Consider the following 14,968-nt stretch of genomic DNA (forward strand, 5'->3'; position numbering starts at 1 on the left):
CTTTGTTTTGCTGTCAAAACAGGTAAATCCCAGAGCAAAGTCGATTGTGAAACACAGGGTATCCCCTTGCCAACTGCACATATATGTTTTAGACTGGAAAGAAAAATATGATTTTTAAGAGATAAATCGTCATTGTAATTTACCATACTAAAAATACTTTATGCAGAGGGGTTTTTGTGTGTGGAATGACACTCAACTGGCAACACTGGTACTGCTTTATATTGCTATGTTTGAAAATTGACAAAAACTTCTGACCATAAATCAGTATGAGATCTGTCAGCTTGATATTAACTGGAGGTCTTCTATATTTCAAGTCACTCTTCTACGAAATAAATATCATATTCTTGTAAATCATATCTTAAAAAATGCAACACAGGACAAACAAAGCCAAATCTGACTATTCCAAATGTTTGGCAAACTGCTTAGACTTGAGCTATTACTGACTTCTAACATCACTTCCAGGAAATGTGCAGGCAACGGTGCCTAAATGTTTAGTTACTGCAATCTAATTATGAAAAAGCATTCTGTCTACTTGACCTCTCCATCTGATTTAAAGTTTGTAGACAATCTTTCTGTTTTACAACATAGTTTCATTTGTAAACTCTGGTGATATGCCAGCACAGCAATATGTTAATGTTAGTTAATGTAATTTAATAAGGAGAACTAATAGGTGTCACTCCTCGGTTAGCACTGATACTTGCTAGACTGTGCTATATATATGCCAATTCCATGATCTTTTTACAGGTTAGAAGAAAAATATCTATTTTATTAAAAAATCCCAGAAGTTCAGTTTAAACTTCCAAATCAGCTTTACAATAAAAAGTCAATTAACTCTTTCCATGTCTTTTTAAGGCTTACTGTCATAGGTATATAACAAATTCTGAAAAGACGTGAAAAAGCTTCTGCTGCTGATGTAACATGAATGAGCTCACCATTGACAGATAATAGCAAAAAGCCCATTGCCTCCAGCCTGACTAGAGACCTGATTCTGTCCACAGGATTTCCTTGCCTCACCTTACCATTTTCAAGATTATACTCTTGTGCCTTACAAAATCTTCCAAGGAAGCATTACTTCACTCTCATTGCTGTTTCATAAACCTCAGAATTTCTTCATGCTTAAACATTTGTTGACACAAAAATTTTGTATCTGGGTAGCTTCTTTATATTAAAAAAACCACAAACCTAAAACTGGACAAGAATGGCCTAGAAGAGACTGAAAGTATTAATAACCATGCTTAAGTTGAAATTTTAAATACTTTTTTAAAGATTTGTAGTATAATCCAAAACTTCTGCATGATTGTAAAGGTTTCCTCATTCCAATGTTAATAAAAATACTTCTATTAAAATAAGCATGTCTGAGTTACAGAGATGAGATTTTATAAAGGATTTTGCAAGGGCTGGGAGTGAATTCACTAGTGCACATTAGTATTATAATCATCTCCACAATGATGCAGATGTATCATATTTCTGAATAAATAATTTCGCTCATTGGTGTTCTAAGATCATATTATTTGGCATTTAAAGAGACTTCAGTGATTGATATTCAATTAGAATGACATTTGCATATCCTTACATTTTATTCAGTAATTATAAGATGGCATTAAGCACCAGTCATAACTTATTATCCATTATTTTCCAATTAAAAAGGTTATGCTAGCTGAGCTCTGACTCAGCAAAGCAATTTTTAAAATGTATTAAATTAGATTCCCCCAATGGGTAAGCATCTAATTGCTCAGCCACAAATGGTAAATACTAAAATGAACTATGCACAAATAATTAGCCTGGAGTACTTTACAAATATTCAGTATTGGCAAATAATGGATCTGGTTTGGAAATCATTCACAAATACTAGAGACAAACAGAATATGCTGCATTTTCACTGTGATAAACATTACAAATAGATTTGTGTTTTTTACTTACAAAACACTTAGTCAAGAGTGTTTTCTTTACAATAGATTTAGTCTGCATTTTGCCATATAAATTTAGAAGCCTCTTTATGGCATTTCCTCAGTGGTTCTGAACAGGTTCTCAGACAGCTCTGTGATAAGGATCCTCATCTCTGCTCATTAACACTAGGACAGAGCACAATTCCTTTCTATTTCTGCCTTTGAAATATACTTCCCATACACTTGCAATTGTGTGATCATCCTTGGCTATCTACAAAAATTGTTTATGTGGAAATTTAACATCAGAACTCTAGGATTAGCTGTCTTTCAGTGAATGTTGCAAAAAAATAAAAAATAGCACTGCATATTAGTGCCAGCTTGAGAAGCCATAGTTTAAACCACAGAGAAGACAACAATAGACTTCATACTGCAACACCTAAGAAAATAGTAGTTTATGTCCTAGATCAATAATTTAATGTTTTCTGAGAAATTTGTAATGATTTGTAGAAAATTATAGTTGTAATAAAAGACAATTACAAAGCTTTTACCTGTGTAATTTTCAGGTATCAGTGTCTCAATGCATATACTTTTAAGTCATGAAAAGATCATTAAACTTGGTAATATCACTGTCCAAATAGCATAAGAACAGTGTTTCTAATTCATTCATAGAAGGAATTCCTTAGACCTCCTGTCACTGAGCAGAAGCATAACACCAGTGTATCTTCAGCAGTGGTATCTTCCCCCAAGACCCTGCGAAGGCTTAATAGTTACAATGACTATGCATATACACTCACTTTCTTTCCCACAGACATAGGTATTTCCCAGAAATAATTCAGCTTTGAACTGTCTTTGGTGTTCAAGAAACTGTGTGTGCCACTTACTGACATGATTTAGTTGACAAGGTGGTGATCAGTCAAAGGTTGTATTTGGTGATTTCATTAGTCTTTTTCAACCTAAATGATTCTGTGATTCTATCCTCCTTGCCTCTTGTTCCCACCTAAAAACTCTTTCCATCCCAGATTGATCCTACAGTTAACTAATACTATGAGAGTTGAGAAACTTAGTACTTTTTATTATGGTTTTATCACTTAGTCTTCCACGACCAATGTAGGATTCCATCTAGCACTGACAAGAGACTTTACAAATATGTTCAATGACAGGCAAATTAATTCCCAAACCAGATTTTAGGGTTATTAGTTACAAGGACTCTTTCTCAAAAGAGGGAATATGTTTCTGAATAGATCTGCTAACATAGCAAGAAGGGCTTTAATCTTGGTTTATGCATGTTAGGTACCCAAGCCAAGAGGTGAGCAAATGCTAAAACAGGAGAATGAATGCACAGGGCAAGACAACAAGAGGGATTTTCTTATTTTCACTCCAAGAGCAGAGCACGAATATACCTCAAATAAGGGAGAGACAGAGCCTGAGGCACAAACAGAAAGGGGGATCCCTTCATGTTTAATCACTGGCTTGTGATGAGGTAGGAAGCACAAAGACTTGGTGGGCAGCAAGCACCACTGCCCACTGCAGCGTAGTCATAGATGGCTTGGGAAGAAAAGGCAAGGAGAAAGAGGAATCCTCCTCTTCAGTTTCCTTTTATGTGTAGGGGTCCTTGTCCACACTAAGCCATAGTATGAAGGCATAAGAAAGCAAGAATGCCCATCACGTCAGACAGAGGCCTTCTGATTTCTTCATGCACATGTGGGTCTCCTGGGTAGGCTGAAGGCATAAGTGTGTTTGGTTTCCCCCAAGAAGGGGTAGTCCAATAAAATAAATAAATCTGTACATGCAATAGACTTTTGTGGTTACTGGAATATAAGTTTATTGCAAGTTGGAAGATTTAAATTTGCCCAAGTTCTGCCATAGGCATTCAATGTAGTATCTGGATTCTTTTTTGAAGACATAGGATCTTTATTGTTACTCTGATGTGAGATTGTATTCTGTTTGATTTTCTGTATTCTGTGGCTTATGTTTTTCAAAAAAATTCTTTAAAATCATGATTCCTAGTAATGCCTCTCAGTTGAGATGTCACATTTTGAGATCATCAACCAAGACAGTTAACAAAAAAAATACCATTTAAGATATTTTCAAAGAATCAGGGCAGTCAGTTACCCTTACTCTCCTTTTCCTAAATTTTCCTGGCAAATAAGGTTTTTAAGGATTAAAAGAGGCTCAGTGATGTTGCTCATCTAAGTGCAACTCAGAAAAATGACAGAGTGTATATTCTTTTTAAAGAATATTTTCTAACTAGTTGTTCCTAACATGTCATCAGGTTTACAGTTTCAAAAATTCAGCTGATGCTTAGCTACATTGTGGTTAATTATTTTCTTGCATGAGGAAAACCTCATTTTGCTTTTACTGCAGCATTGAAACACAATATATTCATTTATTTTGAGCTTAGTTATGTTCTGTTGATCAGGAATTTTAGTGGTTTTGATAAGCCAAAATACAGAAATAATACCAGTCCTCTAATGAATGCAAATTTGACATGCACATGATTTTCCTTGTTTATTTTCCAGAGCAGGCAATACCATTACACTTTACCACTTGAACCATACATTTTCCCAGCTACTCTGTGAACTGCTTTATAGATGTCATACATTTGCTCTAAGATGGGCTGTAAAGGTTTATTGCATGTAAGTGGGAACACAGACACTATTTCCAGCTATACTTATAATATAGAATTCAACACACATTTTCTAAATGTAAATTCTACCAGATAGGAAAGCATTTAGGCGAAAACCATATCCTTATCCATCCAGTATAGTTCACTTATTCACTTTAAGTTCAGATACATGCTTGCCTCTGAGTGAAAATAATATGACATCAATTTAATAAATGCTAAAAACTTAATAAAACTTTGCTTAGAAAAGTGAGTAACTACATTAAAAATAAATTAACCTTATGTTATTAATCCCATGAATATACGTTTGGAATGTTGTTTTGCAGAGACAACTCAACCCTTTTTACACATGAAAAACCACAGTTCGTTAGAACATATTTTTATTTGTCCAGTAAAGACAGCAGCTACTTCATATATTATAAAACAGGCATCATCATCTGGTCTTTTTCCTTTTTTTATAGTTAACTGCCAATGAATATAGAGACAAGGCACTAACAACAGTGCATGCCTGCATTTAGCATATTTAAATTAGTGATGGCATCAAAACCTTTTAAAGTTAATGGCAAAGCCCTTTTGAACTATTCAACATTTACCTGTTATTTTTTAATGAAGGATATTAAATAATTAGAGGTTAGCTATATGCCCACCAAAAATAGGTGACTGAAAATCCCAAACAGAACAACTAAATATACTCCAAACTGAGCACTTTTTCTTCTGAAAGGAAACGACTTTTCCACAAAGTCCATGATCTCATAAAGTGTTATGAAAGTGAAATGTATACAGATGAGGAGAATGGAATTTTAATGGACTAAACATATATGAAACAATTTCCTTGCCATTCTCATTAAACTGAAGAGGAACATAATGATTGAATCTAATTGTAAGAGTTTTCCCTAGAAATCAATTACTGGTCAACATTTCAATTATATTAACAGAAAACTCCACGGTTGCCAATTTGAACAGATAAAATTTTAGAATCCTCCAAATATCACTGATGCTTGTTTCTTTTTATATTTGAGACAAAATCTTTCCTCATATTACATTTAACATTTTTTTCAGTCTGGCAGTGTCAGTATATGTAAAAAAAAGGAACGTTGTAGGACTTGTCAGAGGAACTTAAATACCTGAAAGAGAGAAGGACTTAAACTATGTGCTCTTTTAGTCTGCATTAAAAATAAAATAATGCATATCAGCATTTAAAATATAGTGATAGTAAATGGAAAAAATTATACCAACAGCAGAGGGTTTAGAATACAGGTCCTTGCATTAAGAATTTATACAGCAGTTTTTACAAGCTATTAATTGCATTTACAAAAACATAGAATATGGTAAAAGCCTTAATATGGACCCTGCTAGGTCAGGAAAAGCATTTTTGAACATTCAGATTTTAGCATAAAAACCCATCTAAGTAGGAGGTGGAGATGAAGATAAGAGCAGATAGAGTTATTATGGTTGTACTGAGAAATATATCTTAGTTCACATAAAAAAAGTGTACTAGGAAGCCAAATTAAAACTCTTAATTCTGAACATAACCTGCAAAATCTTCCGCAACAGTTTTTTTGCATAGAATTACCTGTGCTAAACAGAAATTGTTTGCAAACTCTTTAAAACTGCAAAATAGTTGAATTAAAATGCATATGCTTTGGCTTTCTCATATCTAAAATAATGCTGTTATTTTATGATATAATATTTTGTAATTACATATCACCTTTTTTTAAAGCAAAACATTCAGAAGACATTTATAAAGTACATTGAAAGCATTCTTACTGCAAATGCACATTACATAAGAGGCAATGAAATCACAATGAAATATAACATTCATCAAAGGCAAAAGAGTTTTCAAAAATTTCATCCAGAACACACTTCCGAAACCCAGATATATTCCTGTTCCAGACAACTGTAAAAAAGGGATCAGTGAAATAATGTCTTTGAGAGATATCAAATTAATAAAATCTTCACTTAAAAGATGTGGCAGAACCCCTCATTTGCCCATATATTTAAGGAATTTGTCAAGCCACAATTAAAAGCTTACTGAACTGTGATAATTATGTATAGATACAAATAAAACCACTTTATTGAAACAAAGTAGATCTGATTAAATATCTTGTACATTCCTTCAATATCTGCTGCTGCTGCATTCAAAGGAACTGCGTCTTAAAGCCCTAAAATGTCTCCTTTTTTACATAATTTCCTTGATATAGCATTCTCTTATAAAAGATGGTGCTGTAATCTGATGCTTTCAAGAAGACATTATAGTTGGGTTTTTTTAAATATCGATGCATATTTGTGGTTCAGCATATATGTATGCAAGAGACACTGGTACTAAAAGTAAGATTTTTCAAAGGACTCAAATAATGGCTCATCATGTTTTCATTGTATTTATTAAAGGCAGCTTCCATTTCTTGCAGTAGAAGTGGGGCTAGCTCAGAGCTTTAGAAAACAATACCTATTCTTAATACATCTGTGTTTTAAATGCTGGCTTTCTCAGGATATTGCTATGCTTGAAACTTTTGCCTTTAGGTCATCTACTGAAATAACTATCTGATCTATATTTTTAATTTTAATTTGTAATGCTCATGACACTACAGCAGCTAACTGCCAAAATGGTTTGCTTAGTCAAGCTCTCATTGGACAGACTGCCTTTTCAGGAATGTTCAGCATCACTGGGATTAGGCATTAAACCACCATTCCAGAAAGACCAGGGCTACATGCACATGTGGGTTGAAGTGAGTTTTCCTCCATAGGAATTGTGTTCCTATAGGAAGACTGAGGTCAACTTGTGGGTTCAGCTATTCCTTGTCAAGATGAGTGGATATTGCAGTTGTGGATGCCTACCCTTGGCCATGGCATTTTCTTGTGTAATCTGAATCCATGGCTAATGTAAACCTAACCGAAGAAAGAAAACTAGCTACCTCCTCTTCTGAACTGGCTTAAACTGACTGCAGGAGAAGGTAGTGAGATAAATGGAGAGAAGAGATCAAAATCTAAGACCAGCAGCTTAGCAATGGTTCTCCTGTAGGAGGAAAAATGTAAAGTGTGTGTTCTTTAGCCTTGATTTATATCAGGAAGAGATTGTGCTTCATATCTCTGTATCTGAGGAATGGCTTCATAATTTTGTGCCAATTCCATTTTTCTTTTTTTTCTTTTTTTTTTTTTTTCCCCAGAGAAAAGCAAGATTCAGCAATGATTTGAATGGTAACAGTTTCCTACCTGTAGATTGTTCCAAGTATAGTTTCACATACCTGAGGCAGATTGTCAGTGTCTATCACAGTAATTGGGCTGGCACAATTTCTTTTACTAGAACCAGTGGAACTCTGCTGGTTTACTATGGCAAAGACAATCACTTTGTTTTGATACAGTTTGCTACTACATTACAAAATTTTTTTCTTCTCTGATGATCTATAAATTTGGAATTTCACAGTTGAAAAGGGATTTTAATCAAAAATACCAAAAAGAGACATTCCTGAGTGCAAAATTCAGTTCCGAACGAATGATGCTTTGACAGGATATTGTTTTTATAAAATGGTTTGAACTTCCAATAATGTCAAGTGAAATACTTTGAAAGATTCATTAACTTTTATTTTACTTCATTTTGTTTTATGTTATTTTTAGTGTATATTCTCCACCGAAGGAATCTATATCATTCCAGGATCATGAATTTTACTGCTAACAATACATTCTTATCTCTGACCTGACCAAATATATAATATAATTTTATTTATAGGGTTTATTTTTCTGTCAATATCAGTCATTGAATCACAGCACAAAATGGAAAGAAGTTCACCAGAAGTACTTTGAGCACAGAAAATAGCAAGGCAGCAAAAATTCTAGATTATTTTGTTATAATTGAGTGGAATACAATCTATTTTAATTTTTGGAGTAACTCATTAAACAACATATTTTTTGTCCAAGCAAAGCAAATGGCTTCATGACACTAGGCTATTCAACTGTATGGGGATTGGAAAGAGCTTGCAACACCTGCATTACAGCTAGAAGTATGAAGGGAAAACTTTCTTTTATGTTAGAATTGCTAGTGAGAACAGTATGTAGCCATGTCTCGTCTCTACATACTAACTGCAGGTATTTTAGAAACACAGTGATAGATGGCTTTTTATGCATGTTTCTTTTCAGTCACCTGAGAGTTCTATTTCTGAATCAGATTCTTCTTCTCTGGCTTCTGTCAGCCATGTAATAAAGCTTATATGTGCAAAGTTTCAAGATTCCCAAACTGTTGGTCCAATTTTTCTACAGTTGACAGTGAAACGCATTACCGTCACTCTTTCCTTTGTCCACCACCAGATACTATTCCAATATCCTCCTCCACCCTCCTGTTGATCAGAACTGATCCAAATCATCCCTTTGAGATGCTTCTGCATTAATTTAACAATCACATCCAAGACTCAGATGAGTCAATATAATTTCCTTTGGAAAGCATAGTCTGACGCAAGGGAAGAATACTGATTAAATAATTTAAAAAAGATAACATTGAAAAAACATGGAACAACATCCCATAGTACTGACAAGACCAACCAGAAGGGTCAAAGAATTAGTAAGAGCTCTGCAAAACATGCTAGCCTTTTATTTTTGAAGATTGTCTACACTGTAAAAAACAGAGAAAAAATATTACTTAATCCATGCATAATTTATTCCTATGGCACTCTTTAGGATGTTCCAAGTTGGACAAATATTCTTGCTGGGATTTTTGGGAGAGGATTTATTTTCAAATTATGATTGAGGGGACTTCACTGCCTATCTTTCTCTATTGCAATGCTGACTTTTATTACCAGGGTCATAGAAATACTTCTTAACAGCACTTTTTCTTCCTATCAACTGCCTTTCTGTCATCCTTCTGTTGCATTTTTATTGCCCCCACCTGTACAACTAATGCCATCAGCAACTACAAGTTTTTCTAGTTAAAAAAATACATATATTTCTAGCACATGGATTTGACATACCTTTGCTTGCTACCATTGCCCATAAAAAGATTAAATTCATCAGGGTCACTGAATTTAAGTTTCTTAGAATAGGACTTTAAGATAGCTGAAAGTGGAACAATATTTTGAGGGAGTTACTTCCTGCTTTATTGCATTCTTTCTGTTATCTAACAGAGCTGCCATCTTCAGAAGAAATGTATAAAATAACCCCACACAATATGGGAGGAATAAATTCAAAAGGACCACTGTACCTTAAAATTTCTTTCTATAAACTGTGTAAAGACAGAATCTTCTCAGAAATACAGCTCTTATTATGGAAACATCAAATACAAAGGATATGTACAGGATAAGGTTAGTAACAACACATAGGCAAGGTCCTAACACTTAACAGTAAACAGAACCAAGTCACACTTAAATAAGAAAGACTGAAATGACACAGTGCAATCCAACACCTGCCATGAATTTTGCCCAATCATTTATGAATAGAATAAAATCTCAAAAGTCTTAAAGTACTTTAATGGACAATCTAACATACTGGTGACAACCTTCAATTTTCTGGATACTGAAATGCCAGTTCTTCTACTATGGCTTGAAATAATCTATATAATAATAAGTTGCACTTTATTCATGCTGCTTCTGATACACTCCTGAAAAGAAAGGCATTCAACATTAGCATTTATATTTTGAAAGAAGAAAATAGTGGAGTCACAAGACCTTTCACTGCTGGAGAGTGACCATAGCACTCTGCACCCTGCTGACAGAGTGGTTTACAGTTAATTTGAATCTATCCAACAGTGTGAGAGAAAATTAAGATACACAGAGATTTAAACACTGTACTCAGGATTTTATTTGAACACCTCTCCTTGAAGCATCAGATAGATTAAACCACAGTTGCATGAAATATTACTGTCTTTTGAGTTAAATGAGTCTAGAGGACTGTTGGATTCAAATGACAAAAGCTCATTCCACAACTAAAGAATCATTCCTTAAATTCCAGATTGTTACAATGTTACAGAATAACAAGTTTTGAGATTTAACCCAGAATATTCTGAAATCTAACCACATATAGAACCAGATAATCTCCACAATTATTATATTTATTTTAATTAATTTTTATCTGCTTTTTATATGGATAATAAATAGCAGAATTTAATGGTTGGTCAAACAGTTGTATCATAATTTCTCGAAGAATTCATGTGAGAAAATCGTTCATGCATATTCAATATGCACATCAATATGCATTCCTCCCTCATGCTCAGCACTTTTTCAGGAAGAATAATTTTTTTTCCTGAAAAACTGCATCCCTTCTCAGAAATGCAGAAGCAAGAGCATTACCATTAAAAAAAATCTTATTTTGTTACTCTATCACTCCACAGAGACAAATGGAATGGTTCTAAGCAAGTACTTTGTTAGAACTCAGAAACCTTGTTAGACTCTCAGAAATTCTGAAATTTAGATGAGCTGTTTCAATACTTGTGCTGAGACTTCTGATCCTTGCAAGCTGCATTCATGTAGTCCTGTGACCCGGTGTTCTCAGTATTTCAAACATTTATAGGAGGTTCCTGCGAACCTGGGCATACCAAATCAAGTTTGCATTTGTGCTAAACTGCTAAATATGTTTTTAATTGTAGAAGGCCTATAGTTTCAATCCATACACTTCCATTCCTTCAGTTCACTCAAGTATGGATCTACATTTACTAGCCAGTAGAAAGTGATAATCTGCTTCTTAATTTTGAGAATCTAGGACTATCACAAACTTTACTTTGACTTTTATGCTGTGTTCAAACTCTTCCAATGTTATCAAGGACAATCTCAACCCAAAATTAATGGTCTAAGAGCAATGCATTTCTTCTCTGAAAACAACAGTTACGTAAAACATAACATATTTATCTTATGTGAGAGGAAAAGCTTTCTGGAACAAAATGTTCAAGGTGGACTAAACAAACTCCAGAGAATCTTGCACAGGTAAAACACATTAATTTCCAGTTTGTAATAATCAAGGTCAACTTACACATTATTACTTCCAATTTTCAAACTGTCATAATTTGCTCACTGTTGTTACATAGTCATTGACAGAAAAATATTGCTATAAGGAGGAAGCTTTCAGAAGCCTTCTGTGTATAAAAACATACTCAGATCCATCGTCGTGGAGGACATCAATTTAACGCAGTTATTAAACAGACAATAATATATAAATAATATAAAAATGTTATACTTATTTTACTGATGAAATGGCTCCAGGATTTAAATTATTCATACTTACCCCCGTTCTTTGAACTTCCAAGAAAATTGCTCTTTGAAATGATTTCTCCCACACTGCCAATTCACTGCCCAGCTCTACATTGAAATAATGACTCTTGCCATGTCCAACCAAAACACTGAAACAATATGGCCTCTGGTCTTCAAGATCAAAGTCCTGATGAATACCTAAATACAAGTTTGCTTGTAGCCAGCAATCATCAGCAAGCCAGAGCTGAAAGACATGTTTCAGTATGTGATTCTTCATCTGGCAAAAGCAAACAGTTGAAGCAACACTGTCTCCTGTAAGTGATGGGTACTTGAATACTTTATGGCAGTAGGTCAATAATTACCTTGAAGAAATGGTCTAAGAGTTAAGTAATGTCAAAGACAACTACTCATTTTGCTTCTTACTCACTTTACCCTGCATCAAGTATTCCAAGCTACTTCTGCAGTTTCAAAATACTGTCAAAATTACCTAGGGAAGACATACATAACTTAAAATGAGTTTGTACCACTATATTGTTTACAGTGAAAAGGAAGGAAATCCCTGAATTCCTTGAATACAATTCAAAATCTGCATGCCAGCTCTACAGGAGACTACAGTTCCTCCATTCTAATTGGGTTTCAGTATGCTAAACCCCAAGGAATGAAGTGACTTATCAAGCACCTATGACAACATAAGCTTGTCCCCTATCAGCCTCAATGCTGTTCTGTAACTACATGGAGAAAAAAAGATCCTGCCATCACCTTCAAGATAAAGAAGACAAACGTCACATAAAACTTTCATAATAAAAAATACCACTGTAATAGAATATTTTGTAAATGAAAACAAATTCATACAATTTCCCTCATTTTAAGACTTCATTGATTAGCAAAAATATAGAGAAAAAAAACCCCTAAATTAAAAAGCTACTACTTACACATCTAACTATTTTCACAGCCTGAACTTCAAAATTACATATATTTTTAAAATTTCTGTTCATCACATAAGGCCCTTTCCTATCCCCATTTCTCTGTGATATCATGGGACAGAAAAGATTGAAATAACAAAATAATTAGGAATGAGAATGATATTATTTTCTAAAGTCACTTGCAAACAGAATTGTCTTTCTCTAGCACTCCATGTTAGGTTTGGGAGACTTGATTCTAGTCAAGCAGATCTGAAGTACGAGCAGTCATGTTTTAACTGGATTTAGGTGTCTTTGAAAAGATTAGTATGCAGCTTTGTAGTGGTACCCAAGTCACAGAATCCTGTAGTCAGGATAAATTTATAAAGGTTTATAGTTTAGTTTTCTATAATCTCTATTAGTCCATCATTGTCTATGGAGGCTACAGTTGAAACTTTATGCACTAAAATCAAACAACTGGAATTTTAGCATCAAAGTGTAAAGGGAAAATATTCTCATACATGTAGATCAGATCACAGATAACAGATCACAGACTATTTTGTGTTGGGAGGGAACCACAGGGATCACTGAGTGCAACTCTTAAGTCAATAGCCCACATAGGGGATTGAACCCATGACCTTGGCATTATTACAACCAAGTTTTAACCAACTGAGCTAATCTTGGTAAAATTGATGTTCAGGGTCTTGTGTCCCTCGTGTTCTAGATGCACACTCAAGTAACCTCACAGGGCAGCAGTGAAGATCCACTGTCTAGTAATGAAAGGCAGAGGAAACAAATGCTCTGCTACCACACCCTCCTCTGTGCACTGCTTTCTTATTCATAAACAGGGATTACAATACTCAGACCAGAGCTGAAAATTTTGCCTGTGCTGGTGAATTACTGCCAAACATAAAGCTGGCACGTGCAACCTTCTGCAATTTACTCAAATCTACCCTGTACAGCTATGCCTGATTCATGGTGCACCTTGGTACACATCACTTTGTTGTCAAAATTGGACCTCCAGCTACCTGAGGAGAGAACAAACTTGTGAAAGCTCAAAGTTATTTTACAAACTCCTTTGGACTGTTGAAAAGGAAGCTGAACAAAATACCTGCATATGTTCTGGTGTTCAGCTGCAATGGACTGACATGTATTAAATCTGCTTCACAACTCAGTGCAGCTTGTTGACCACCATATTAATATTTTGTAATTTGTATGCAAAAATACTAGGCAATAAAAGAAAATAAAATGTTTATAAGATAGCTGGGTTTTAAAAATGTGTCTGATATTCTTGCCCCAATAACAAGATCCAATGAAGAAAAATTATGAGGCAAAGAATAGGAATAAACATGTGATTAAAGATTTTACATTTTTAATCATCTGGTGGTTACCATCAAATGTCCATGAAGATGCAAGGCATTTTGTATATGTGAATTTTAATTCAAATATTTGCATATTCATGTTTGTCTATGCAAGTGTGTATTTATATAAATGCATACACGCATACCAACCTAAAATATATCAAACATTTTGTTTCAAAATGTAAATTCCATATTGGATTCTTATATTCCACGTTTAACTTTGTGTCTTAATAAACATAGATGAGAAGCTTACAATTAGGTATGTAACAAGAGAACCTCTCCTTCAAATCCATCTTTCATAAGAAGATACAACAGCACACTCTACCACAGTTCTGTGCTAATTCTAACCAGTTTCTGAAAATCCTTAGGAAGACCCTCCCCAAATGGCAGTTTCTACAACATAACTCTGTCTTTCAAATGCTGTGCAGAAACCTTAATCTTTTAAGATTATTTCATATCATTTTGGATTTACTCAGTTTTTCTCACTGCCATTTATACCAAAGAATCAACATAAAAGAGGTTAAAGAGTTGAACTTGGGCTTTTGCACTTTAGCTAACATATTCATGAAGACTGGCAATTAAGCATTCATTTATTAAAATGTCAAGAACATTAAAGATTTGAATTTTGGATAGTTTATTCTCCCACTCCTTTTTTTAATAAAAAAGTAGCACAGAAGTTGCTTCAAGGACAGAACACCCTTGAAGTCACCATAATATTCAAGGAAGGGCTGAATTTCAGCAGTAAAAATGAAAATAGAAAAAACAAAATCAAAATCCAAGCTACAGCAAAATCTTTTCAAAAGGCACAATAAGCATGTATTTGATTGGTGCCTGAGTTATTTATCAGCAAATTGTAAAATTTGAAAAAATATTAAGGAGAATGAATAAATGATCTGGGACAGAAACTCTGCTTTTTGTTGGTGTCTCGATGATGGGCAGGACCTGAAGTTACCCACATAAACCCAGACAGAGACATGGTTGCACTAAAATAATGCTCTGCCAGCAAGAATTTGTCTGTACTCCTGTATCTTGCACT

The 14,968-nt window shown here is 34.3% G+C and overlaps 1 protein-coding gene across 1 annotated transcript in view; it reads right to left on the reverse strand.

Annotated features, from left to right (window-relative positions):
• Positions 1-14,968, reverse strand: part of SNTG2 (syntrophin gamma 2) — a 234,876-nt gene that overhangs the window by 12,481 nt on the left and 207,427 nt on the right. Inside the window, exons 14-15 of the mRNA XM_071547809.1 lie at positions 11,707-11,949; positions 1-93 (exon numbers count right to left, since the gene is read on the reverse strand). Of these exons, the coding sequence (XP_071403910.1) occupies positions 1-93; positions 11,707-11,949 (336 nt within the window). The remainder of the gene's footprint in view (positions 94-11,706; positions 11,950-14,968) is intronic.

This window comes from Pithys albifrons, chromosome 2 (assembly GCF_047495875.1).
Source record: "Pithys albifrons albifrons isolate INPA30051 chromosome 2, PitAlb_v1, whole genome shotgun sequence".
Classification (NCBI taxonomy): domain Eukaryota; kingdom Metazoa; phylum Chordata; class Aves; order Passeriformes; family Thamnophilidae; genus Pithys; species Pithys albifrons.